The sequence below is a fragment of the Limulus polyphemus genome, unplaced genomic scaffold (assembly GCF_000517525.1).
Source record: "Limulus polyphemus unplaced genomic scaffold, Limulus_polyphemus-2.1.2 Scaffold2283, whole genome shotgun sequence".
In the NCBI taxonomy this organism is placed as follows: domain Eukaryota; kingdom Metazoa; phylum Arthropoda; class Merostomata; order Xiphosura; family Limulidae; genus Limulus; species Limulus polyphemus.
In genome coordinates this window covers 27,076-38,958 of record NW_013667893.1, presented here as the reverse complement: position 1 = coordinate 38,958, position 11,883 = coordinate 27,076, and the positions used below count along the sequence as shown (strand labels likewise).

At 34.9% G+C, this 11,883-nt stretch overlaps 1 protein-coding gene across 1 annotated transcript in view; it reads left to right on the top strand.

Annotated features, from left to right (window-relative positions):
• LOC106466513 (liprin-alpha-1-like) overlaps window positions 1-11,883 on the top strand; it is a gene marked incomplete at its 3' end in the record, with an annotated part of 75,940 nt that overhangs the window by 37,734 nt on the left and 26,323 nt on the right. The window contains exon 2 of the mRNA XM_022394536.1: window positions 10,990-11,091. Coding sequence (XP_022250244.1) covers window positions 10,990-11,091 — 102 coding nt within the window. The remainder of the gene's footprint in view (window positions 1-10,989; window positions 11,092-11,883) is intronic.

The following is an 11,883-nucleotide window of genomic DNA, read 5'->3' as shown; positions in this document are numbered from 1 at the left end:
TACGATATGAAACTCATAACAAAGTTTAAGCCTACTCAACTTTCTAACTACATTTAGCATCTAGATTTTGTTCACATTTCGATGGAATGAATTACGATATGAAACTCATACAAAGTTTAAGCCTACTCAACTTTCTAACTACATTTAGCATCTAGATTTTGTTCACATTTCGATGGAATGAATTACGATATGAAACTCATACAAAGTTTAAGCCTACTCAACTTTCTAACTACATTTAGCATCTAGATTTTGTTCACATTTCGATGGAATGAATTACGATATGAAACTCATACAAACTCACACTACGCAATAAGTTCCAAAATATGAGAACTAAAGTTTCGAGCGGATCCCCTAGTGAGTCGGCGGTAAGTTTATGGACTTGCAACGTTAAAATCCGGGGTTCGATTCCGCGTGGGGGACAGAACAAAAACAAAACAACATCCTTAGTAAAGTTAACTAGAGAGCTAAAGAGTTTGTTTGGTTTGTTTTGAATTCCGCACAAAGCTACACGAGGGCTATCTGCGCTAGCCGTCCCTAATGTAGCAGTGATAGACTAGGTGGAAGGCAGCTAGTCATCACCACCCACCGCCAACTCTTGGGCTACTCTTTTATCAACGAATAGTGGGATTGACCGTCACATTATAATGCCCCCACGGCTGAAAGGGCGAGCATATTTGGTGTGACGGTGATTCGAACCCGCGACCCACAGATTGCGAGTCGAGCGCCCTAACCACCTGGCCATGCCGGGCCATAGCTAGGAAAGTGAAATTCTCATCTAGCCATAGCGCGTGGGTTTTGTACTTAATGGGAGCTGATATTTTCATGACCTTTTGTTTTGTAAATATTTATGCCCTAATTATATAAAATCCACCGCAGTGGCACAGCGGTATGTCTGCGGACTTTCAACGCTAGAAACCGGGTTTCGATACCCGTGGTGGGCAGAGCACAGATAGCCCATTGTGTAGCTTTGTGCTTAATTCTAAACAAATAAAATTATATAAATATAATACTTCCATGTGCTGAGTTTATAAAGCAAAGTTGTGTTTGTATGTCTGTTCATAAAGACAGATAACCACCATGCATAAAAATACAAAAGTCAAATAATTGTAGTCTGTTGATATTTGTTTTAAGCATTGAAGCGTAATTAGAGAGACAAAATTAGTTTTACATTATGTTCTAATTACAGAATTAATACTGTGTTACTTGTAGAGGAAACAGTACTGTGCTTCATCTTATTATAATTCATCAGTAGAGACAACATTAGATTTATTTTCCATCATATAACTGTATTGTTACGTCATGTTCTATTTGTACGGACAACACTGTGTTAGGTACTTTTATAATTGTGGAGATAACTTTATAACCTTACCTTATGTATGTATGTACTTTTGAAACTTATAACCAAAAAAATTCTATAAGAACACGTTTCATGCAGTTGAAATGGAATAAATTATGTGTTTTAACATTCCTACACAACACGGTGAAAAATATTACATATACTATGGTCCACAAACATAGGCGTATACAAGCAAACATGAAATTAAAGTCTAAATTTAATGAAAACGAAATACTGTTTGAAAGGTGTATGTAAAAAACATACTACTCATATATGTTTGTCCTGGCTTTCAAGAGGTTGTGCGATCTACTTCTAAATCATTTTATATTTGGTGAATGCTAAAGAAGTACCTGTTATTACGATAATTCAACCATTAGAAGTTAAGAGCTGATGTCTGTTATGGATAACTTTATTTTTATAAAGCAATTTAGAAACTTGGAGTTTAACATTTTTTCTCTTTCTCCGACATCATTAGAATACAAATAGAAGAAATGAGATTAAGATCAATTTTAAACTACAGCAGCATTATTACCAACCCAACCCCTAGATCTTGTGGGTTAGATGAAATCTGTCAACGTTTGGTATATGGATAGACTGTTTTATGGAATCCTGGGTCCTTTATTGATGCCTCTATCCTATTAATGTGATGTATCGGCTCGTAACTCAAAAACTCAATGACCCATCTACCTTTCCAATTTGAAGTAAACTTTCCGCCAATTTTTGTAACAATCGATCAGGATTTTTTCTTGAAGTTTAGTTTGGAGTTCACGCATGAGAATGATGGCAATACCATTACAGTGGGTACTTCTTATTACACAAGCTAAGCATTAAAGTTTATAATAGAGGAGAGGGACTAATTTTCCATTAAATCATAAATCAACCATATAACTATATACAAGCTAATTCTCGAACATAATCACCGCCATCTTTAATCATTCATAGCATAATCAAGGATAAACTGAAATCACCATAGCTTAACCAATAAACTTTGTTTGTAAAGCAAAATAAAATGACGTATTTCAGTATCACTCTAAGATAATGATATCAATCCAAAAATCTCATGTCCTGGCCATTCCTGATACTGCTTTCTTGTAATTTTATTTTATCAAACCAAAATCTTGACGATACGGTCTAGGATTTTCAGTCTTTTAGGTTAACTGGTGAAGAAACTTATACCAATGTACTGAACGAAAGATCCACTGGTGAAACCACTTACTTAATTATTAATGAACGGCACTTGTGTATTGTCTACAATTTAATAAATAATTAATACCAACGTTTCACATTTCCACAATTTTAAAAACTTTATTGAAGCCGTCAACGGCTTCCACTTTAAAAATACACTCTACATATACAATGTTTCGACGTTCTCTACATCGTCTTCAGGAGTTATCTGCAAAACATACTAATTTATACATTTTTTTCCTTGCCACGTAGTATTACACTGCTTTTTGTATTTACATAATTCCTCAGTCAAGCTTTATAATATAAAGCTGACCAATCACGTTTCTTACTGATGTTACAGCATGATGAATTCAGATATCTTAATAGCTGACATTATATTCTGATGAGATGTTTTACTCCACATTTGAAGGTGCCTGATACGTCTCCTGTCATTATTCACTAATGGCTCTAGTCACTACTTCTTGAGCCTTTTCCAGATTTACTTCTATTAAACTTCTTGGGCCCGGCATGGCCAGGTGGTTAAGGCGCTCGATTCGCAATCTGAGGGTCGCGGGTTCGAATCCCCGTCACACCAAATATGCTCGCTCTCTCAGCCGTGGGGGCGTTATAATGTGAGGGTCAATCCAACTATTTGTTGGTAAAAGAGTAGCCCAAGAGTTGGTGGTGGGTGGGGATGACTAGTTTCCCTTCCCCTAGTCTTACACTGCTAAATTAGGGACGGCTAGTGCAGATAGCTCTCGTGTAGCTTTGCGCGAAATTCAAAACAAACAAATTAAACTTCTTCCTTGTAGATTCAGACATTTAAATGTGTGGATCATCAAAGGGAGATCTTTATTCTGCTATACTGCCGTGCATATTTTGTATTCTCAAGAAAATTTGAATCTGTATGTACCATTAATTAACACGCCGTTTTCTTGTTGTTGTTGTTGTTTTTTAAGTGGGGCACAAGGGTTTCCCCATCCATAGTATTTTGTAGTTTTTGTTTACGAAGCTGCCGGATTTCCTTCTGTCCCGTTATGATGTTGGTTAAAATAATGCACATCAGATTTATTGAATTCTCTCGAGCGTTCTCTCCCTGGATTGTCATCATCAGTGCCGGTTTCGTGATGCTGTTTGAAGGATTTTTAAAACACCTACTTTCAATGGGATAATTTAGTGGTGTTTACATGCATTCAGGTTTGGGGTTATTTTTAATTACTTTTTCAAATGTTTAACTTCAATAACTAGATGCAAGTAATGAGAGCAGCTAGACCCATGCTAGTCAAAGATCTAGAGAGTCAGTCTAACATATAATAATGTTCAAAACCTAAAACATTCAAAAAAGAAAAAAGGAAAACCGAGCAAAATGCCTGAGCAGCTGCATAATATGCATACAGGCGTTATACGTGGTACAATATCTGTGATATTTGGCGAAAGGCCTCGTCGACATGCAAAATGTACAGTTGAAATGTTTTGTTTTGGCTTGTTTGGAATTTCGCTCAAAACTACACGAGAGCTATCTGCACTGGCCGTCCCTAATTTAGCAGTGAAAAACTAGAGGGAAGTTAGCTAGTCATCACCACCCACCACCAACTCTTGGGCTACTCTTTTGCCAACAAATTGTGGGATTGGCCGTAATGTTATAACGACCCGACGGCTGAAAGGGTGGTCATGTTTGGTGGGATGGGGATTCGAGTCAGATTGCGAGTCAGCACCCTAACCACCTGGCCTAAATTAATATTGGGATTTAACTGCCATTCTTTACCTGAAATGCTTTGTACATCCCACTTAATAGAAATCCATATAGGGCTATATAGAAAGATGGGATTAGGATTCGTATCAGTGTTATTCTGAATCCGCACAAACTATATATCAACAGTTAGTGGCGTAAGTACGCCCCCGCAATTGGGGAGGGGGCGAGCCAAAAAGAGCCCGAATCAGCCAGAATCTTAACTTCCTACAAGTATAGGGAAATAAATGTAGGGGGCCTAATTACTTTTTATCTTTTGTAGTTAAGCCACTGTCAACAGGTCATGCTTCGCCAGCCTAGGTATTTAATGCTATAAGTGGCACAGCGGTATGTTTGCAGACTTATACCGCTGGAAACCGGTTTTCGATACCCGTCGCGAGCAGAGCACAGATAGCCCATTGTGTAGCTTTGTGCTTAACTACAATCAAACTATAAATCTTGAAAATGTTATGTTGTTTAAGTAAAGACTGTATTTTACATTTTAGTTTTAAAATACGCAAGAAGGTGTGGATGCATGATCTCTAAACAGGCCAGACACATAGTCCTGAAAAAGATGTTTGTTTAAGCATATACCGTGAAAAGTAGCGTTTCTAAGACTACTTATTTTTGCAGGTGAGACAATAAAGTTAACGCTGTTTGATACTGAATTTTGAAGCATATAAATAATTATGTTCTTTTTACAATTCATGTAATTAGACATGTTAATTGAATCAACCGACAAGACGAAAAAGAAGTGTCCCAAACACAAAACGTATATATATATAAAAATCGGCTTCGGAGGAGGAACATGAAAATATAACCCACGTGTTAAATATCAGATGATGAACATAAACTTAACACTCGTGTTTTATAGATTTTAAGTATTTATAATTAAGTAATAATTAGATAATCCACAACTGTTTTCTGTATCTGTTTATACTTTTGATTTTTACAACTTTTTATAGTAGAAATTAACTGAAAGTTGTAAAAGAACGTTTCAACATTATTATTTGTATCATCTATTATTATTTTTCAATAACAAATTGTAAGAATGTTGAAACCCCTTTGGGTTGAAAATATTAACTGACTTTATAATAACTAGTTTATAAGAATATCTTTATGAAAGCTTATTCATGATACAAAAAACGACTAATAATTCATAATTTTAATGCCAAATATACTGTTTGTTTGTTTGTAATTAAGCACAAAGCTACACAATGGGCTATCTGTGCTTAAATTAAAACAGATTTTATAGATTTCGGTTGTACATTTAACACACATTTAGCTTTTTTTGTATATATACCCACATGTTTGTACTTTTGTTCCAGAAAGGTTGGAGATATGTTACAATGTTCAATGTTAACAGTAGTTATGCCGAGAACTCCAGTTTATGTGATCATACTTAGCTTATATTCGTAATCTATTCAGTTGGACCTATACTGATGACGTAAGACAGATATTATAATTCACTGGCTTTAACTATATAAGTGTCTGTACATTCTTTTGGTTTCACATCAGCATCGACATGTAATCGTTATGTTCAAAAACAAGGCTGTTGAGGTCTCCTCTCACGTGTTGTACTTGTAAAGTATATCTCCTCCGTGCGATGGCGCCACCAGAGAAGTCATACCGTCGTACCAGTGAAGTGGGAACATGAATCATTTGGTCGATAGATTTGGGTACAGAGGAGAATCTGAATGTACAGAAATGCGTATATATCATTATTTATACATACACATTTGTTGTCAGTCTAGTAAGGGATTTCGTATCACGAAACAGTTTTCATTATCAGCGATATATTTTTTACGTGTTTTCTTCTTAAATGCATTATCACAGATCTCTCTTTTTTTTTTTTTAATGTGCTGATTTGAGACTAGTTAATGACCCATGTGGTAATTTTTGTCTGAGAAAAACGATACATATTGAACACACCATTTTGTTGGCGATCTTATTTGAGTGATGGTGGTGTATTTTTCTGAAAGAGAGGTAAGTTTCGAAATGTATATCAAAACTTCTGAAGAAGCATGGCAACCACAATAAACGCTTGGTCAGTAGGTTACTGAAACATTTATGTCTTGATATGAGTTTACAAAATTTTAGATTTAATATTTTTATGGGTTATTATTTTTAGAGACTAAAATTTTTGGTGCTTCTGTTTTATCTGCTTTGTTGTTCTCAAAATTCATTTCTGTTCCTGTTTCATCTTTAATAATTGATGTATATAAATCTCTGTAAAAATCTGCACGTATCTCAACTTTTTCTGTTCTGTTATTTCTGGTGATTTCTTCTTTGTTTTTATTGAGCATATTATCCTTTAACGACTCCCTCTATTGATAATCTTAGGTCCTCTACCAGCTTTTAAGGTCTTTTCTTGTTCTGTTTCTTCTTTTCTTCCTTCCTATCTTTGTTAACTCAGCAAATTCAACTTTCTCTTGTATGCTCTTCCTCTCTATTCATATTAATTCCTTTCTCCTGCCACCCATTTTCTTTATAAGCTCATACTCCTCATCTTTGTTTAAAGTTTGTTTAGAAAACCTGTTGATTTTTTTTTTCTGTTTATTCGATTAAAATCTCATTTAGTTGTTCACAAAAGTTATCCAGATCTTTATTTAATAACACTACACGTAAAGTAAACAATAAAGTTTAGTAATGGTATTTATAATAGTGTACAGAGTATGTATGAAACCGTTATGAGCATTCAGTGTATGACACAGTTTTATGAGTTGAAATAAAGAAACTCACAAAAATGAAGAATAAAACCCGCAGTAAAGAAAAAAGTAGCCAAAAGAAGTTTATAGCAGCCTGTGAAACGAACTGAGGTCAAATTATTGCAAAGTAAAGTAAATGTAAAGTTGTAACGAAGGCAAACTTAGCTGATTATGCAAATACGTCTGAACGCATGTTCACAAAGTGATAAACATATGGTTTGAACGAACTGTGCATGCGCACATTAGACCTAAATAAGTCAAGAAAGCCAATAGCAATTGTATTTAGTGTAATGTTTTTGTTTTAATTACACGTGGGTATAGTGTTATTTGTGTGAAATACTTTGTAAATAAAAAACTAAGGTTGAAATCGAAGACAGTCGTCACGTGATGACAACGACATTGTCCCATCGTGTAGCATACTCGTTGCAGTAAAAAGTTTGACTAAGCAAAAATCAGGTAAGCTTATTCTGAATGGAAAAGCCAATAAGCAATCCGGTCTCTTCGGACAAATGCCTTTCTAACAATATGAGATTTGTAGCGTCTGGTTGAGAATTTTGCGAGAAAAGTTCCGGAAAGACAAACTAAAGTGTATTATTTACATAGATTTTATTGACTTATGTATGCAAAAGCAGTTTAGGACTAATTGTTTTGTATCTATAAATACGATATAATTTCTTCATCTTCCAAACGAATTTGTTTTGCTCTATAATCTTCTAGGAGGAGCCCAAGCTTAGCCTAGTGGTTAGTATTTCAGATTGGAGATTTATGAGTCTCGAATTCGAGACGTGGTTTTATCAAACAGTTAACACGTTTCATACTTCCAACTGTGCGGTATAAGAGTGACAAGGTATCTTTGTTAGGTTAAGAGTAACCACTGCAGGTGGCTGGTGCTTTGACTTGCTGCCTTCTCTCTAGTGTACAGCTCAAAATTAGATACAGCTAAGCCTGAACCATGGGAATTTCTAACCTGACCGTTTAGTCCACTGTATGCATAATCTGTTGTTCAGGTGAACAAACAAACGCATCTTTGTTGAGGGTTTGGCATCGTCAAAGGTCCTTATTGCAGGTAATTGGACAAAAACACGAACAAATATATTTGTTTAATTGTTTCTCTTTGTTACACCGTTTTAATCTTACCGCGTTGATTGTTGCTGTTTGTCGGACAGTCCGAAAATAATGTTTAAAAATAAGTAACTTTTCTTCTGCTTGTGGATTAAATCTTTAAAATGTACCATGTTTTTTTAAAAAATCTCTAATCTACATAAAATAATATATATATATATTGCTTCCAGTGTGTTTAAAGATATGAGAATTCGAATACTTAACAACCATGTTGTGGCTGCTAAATTTGACCAAATATCACAAATCGCGCGATCCCTCTGACATCATTATAGGTTCAGAGTAGTTGGTACTCACTTTCGTATTCCTTTCATAGTCGTTTATACTGCTTTTTTGTTGCCTCGACATGACACACACACACACCACACCTTACATTCAACTAAAAAACAATTGAAAAATTCTGCTAATAAAACCTTTTAAAACAAAGACAGGATAAATATCGACGACTATTAATTTATATGGAAATTTACCAACGATAACCTGGTGAATTAAAACAAACATTTCCTTCAGATTTAACTGTTTATATCGAGGTTTACCAAAGTAATTTTGAGGAAATAGAGCGAACATTTACTTCAGATCTAACCGTTTATATCGAGGTTTACCAAAAGTAATTTTGAGGAAATAGAACGAACATTTACTTCAGATCTAACTGTTTATATTGAGGTTTACCAAAAGTAATTTTGAGGAAATAGAACGAACATTTACTTCAGATCTAACTGTTTATATTGAGGTTTACCAACGGTAAGTATGTTGAATTAAAACAATCGATGGGAACTGCGTTTCTTTTGTTGTTGTTTTTTTGCTAAAATATATCATGAGACGTAACATAATTGCATACAAAAGTAGTAAACAAGGTAATCGACCGTTTCAGCTTATAAAGTATTTCTGATATCATGGCTTTCTTATCTATATATCATTCAAAAATAAACTTAAACGTGTAAATTTACAGTACCTTGCAAAAGTATTCATCCCTACCAATAATGTCACATTTTGATGAAATACAAATAATGTAAACAATTTTTTTTAATTAACTTGTTCTTTATTCAAAACTCTAATGATATAACTTAACACTGTTATGTGTGAAGGAGGTTGAATGTCAGAAAAACCTGCAAAGAATATATATGAATTAAAATTTGACGATTGCATTAAGTATTCAGCCCCGTAAATCAGTACTTGATGGAAGCACCTTTGGCAGCAATTACTGCTGTGAGACAACTTGGATAGGTCTCTACCAACTTTGCACAATGGGATGGTGTAAGTGTTGCTCATTCTTCCTGGCAAAATTGCTTCAATTCTGACAAGTTGATGGACTGCAATATTCAAGTCTCGCCATAATTTTTCTATTGGATTCAAGTCAGAACTTTGACTGGTCTACTCCAAAACATTCACTTTCTTCTGTTGAAACCACTCCAGTGTGGCTTTGAGTCTTGTGCTTCGAATCACTGTCCTGCTGAAATGTGAATTTTCGACCCAGTCTAAGATTCTTGGTTGACTCAAGTAGGTTTTCTTCTAGGATTCGCCTGTACTTTGCACCATCCATTTTCCCTTCAATTTTGACAAGCTTCCCAGTCCTTGCTGATGAGAAGCATCCACATAACATGATGTTGCCACCACCATGTTTGACAGTTGGGATGGTGTTGACTGGGTAATGTGCTGTATTGGGGTTGACTCCAGATGTAACGCTTTGAATTTAGACCAAAAAACTCCATTTTTGTCTCGTCTGACCACAAAACCTTCTGCCACATGTAGCAGTATCATTTACATTCTTTATTTCAAAGTCCACACGAGATTTAAGATGATTCTTTTTCAGCAATGTCTTCTTTCTGGTCACTCGTCCATACAGACAAGCTTTGTGTAGGGACCAGGATATATTGTTGATGTATGAACACTGACTCCCATCTCAGACATGGAACTTTGCAAATCTTTCAAAGTCACTGTTGGCTTTACAGTGGCATCCCTAACCAGTTTCCTGCTTTACCGACTGCTTAGTTTGGGAAGGCGTCCTGATGTTAGTGACTGGGTGGTATGAAGCACATTCCACTTCTTAATGATGGACTTCACTGTACTCAAAAGGATAATCAGCGACTTTGAAATTTTCTTGTAACCTTCTCCTGATCTGTGCTTCTCTACCACTTTATTCTTGACTTGTTTGGAAAGCTCCTTGGTCTTCATGGCTGGTGTATCTTATCACTGTGTGAGTTGTGGCTTGAACAGATGCATTTACTCTGAAGTCAAGGTAAACCACTTTGATTACACGCAGACAGAGACCATAACACTAATTTTGTGACCTTTCAAACTAATTTTTTACTCCTGAACTGATATATGGTTGCCGTAACAAGGGGGTTGAATACTTATGGAGTTGAGAATATTCTAATTTTCTTTGAAAATCTAACGTTTTTTTCTCTAGTTTTCTCAGTTTGAAGTAGATTGTGTTAGATTCTAAATATAAAGTCCACTTGAAAATTTCATGATTGCAAGCTCAGACGACAACAAAATGTAGAAACTTTGCAGGGGTGAATACTTTTGCAAGGCACTGTATATTGCATACATGCAGGAGTGTTGTATCGGATAATATACAATGTTTGACGTAACTCTGAAGGACTTGTGTCATAATTTTAATTGTTACATCGCCCATTGTTAAACATTGAGTATTACTGGTTCGTTCAATATTAGACCTTTTTATAACAAATAAAGCCATTTAATATTAATTGGTCATTGCATGAAAATGTAAAAGCTGATATTTGTTACTTTATTGAAGGAACGTCTGTTTCTTAAAATATGTTTACTATACTAACTGTAACATCTTACATGAAATAAATAATGGAAGATAAGAAAAAGTACAAGTGGTTATTTAGTGTTGGATGCAGAGTGACCAGAAATAAAGCGTTTCTGACTTACATAAAAAAATTCTGTCTTTATATATACTTTTGCAGGAATTTGCTACATTGAATAAAGAGTTGAACCAAACACGAGAACAGCTATTGGAAAGAGAGGAAGAGATTCAAGAACTAAAAGCAGAAAGAAACAACACACGAGTGAGTGTAGTTTTAGTTCTTTTTTAACAGTTACCAAAACTTAAAAAATAAAGTGATTCCAGACGAGTGGATAGCACACCTGAGTCTCTAACAAAAGGAACCAGGACCGAATCCTTGTTCCTACCACCATAAACTGGTCTTCCTGTAGAATACATTGGATTAGCAGTGGAATCATAGCATATCAAGTAAATGATGTAATTAGTAACTAAGTACTAATTAGGCTTAAGTGTTCATTAACCATGACAACGGTTCGTATTAGATCACTGCAATCTATCGTAAGCACCTTGGTTGTAAATTAGCTGAAATAGATAACCATCATACCTTCCTCCATAAATGTAAAGAACACAACATAATTCTAATCTCCAGTATTAAGAAGATTTTAAATGCAAAATATGCAAATAATAAAACACATCAGTACAATCCTCCTTGACAGTGGATACCCTAAACACTAAATAAAGAATTTTTATAAAAGAGTTAGCACAAATTATCACATATAAAGTGTAATAGACTTAAAATGAGACCCAAAACTCGGGCGCTTTCGAATAGTTGACTATTCTTCTTCAGGAGAACAAAGGAGAAGAATAGTCAACTATTCGAAAGCGCTCGAGTTTTCGGTCTTATTTTAAGTCTATTACACTAAATAAAGAAAATATTAGGTCGTCAATAAATTAATGTTGTGTTTTGGAACACTTTCATTAACCACCCCCCAAAAAACATAAATCATGTATAATAGTTAAACGAACCACCTAAATGTCATGTTAGTGTAGCCTATATAATGTGTAAAGTTTAGTA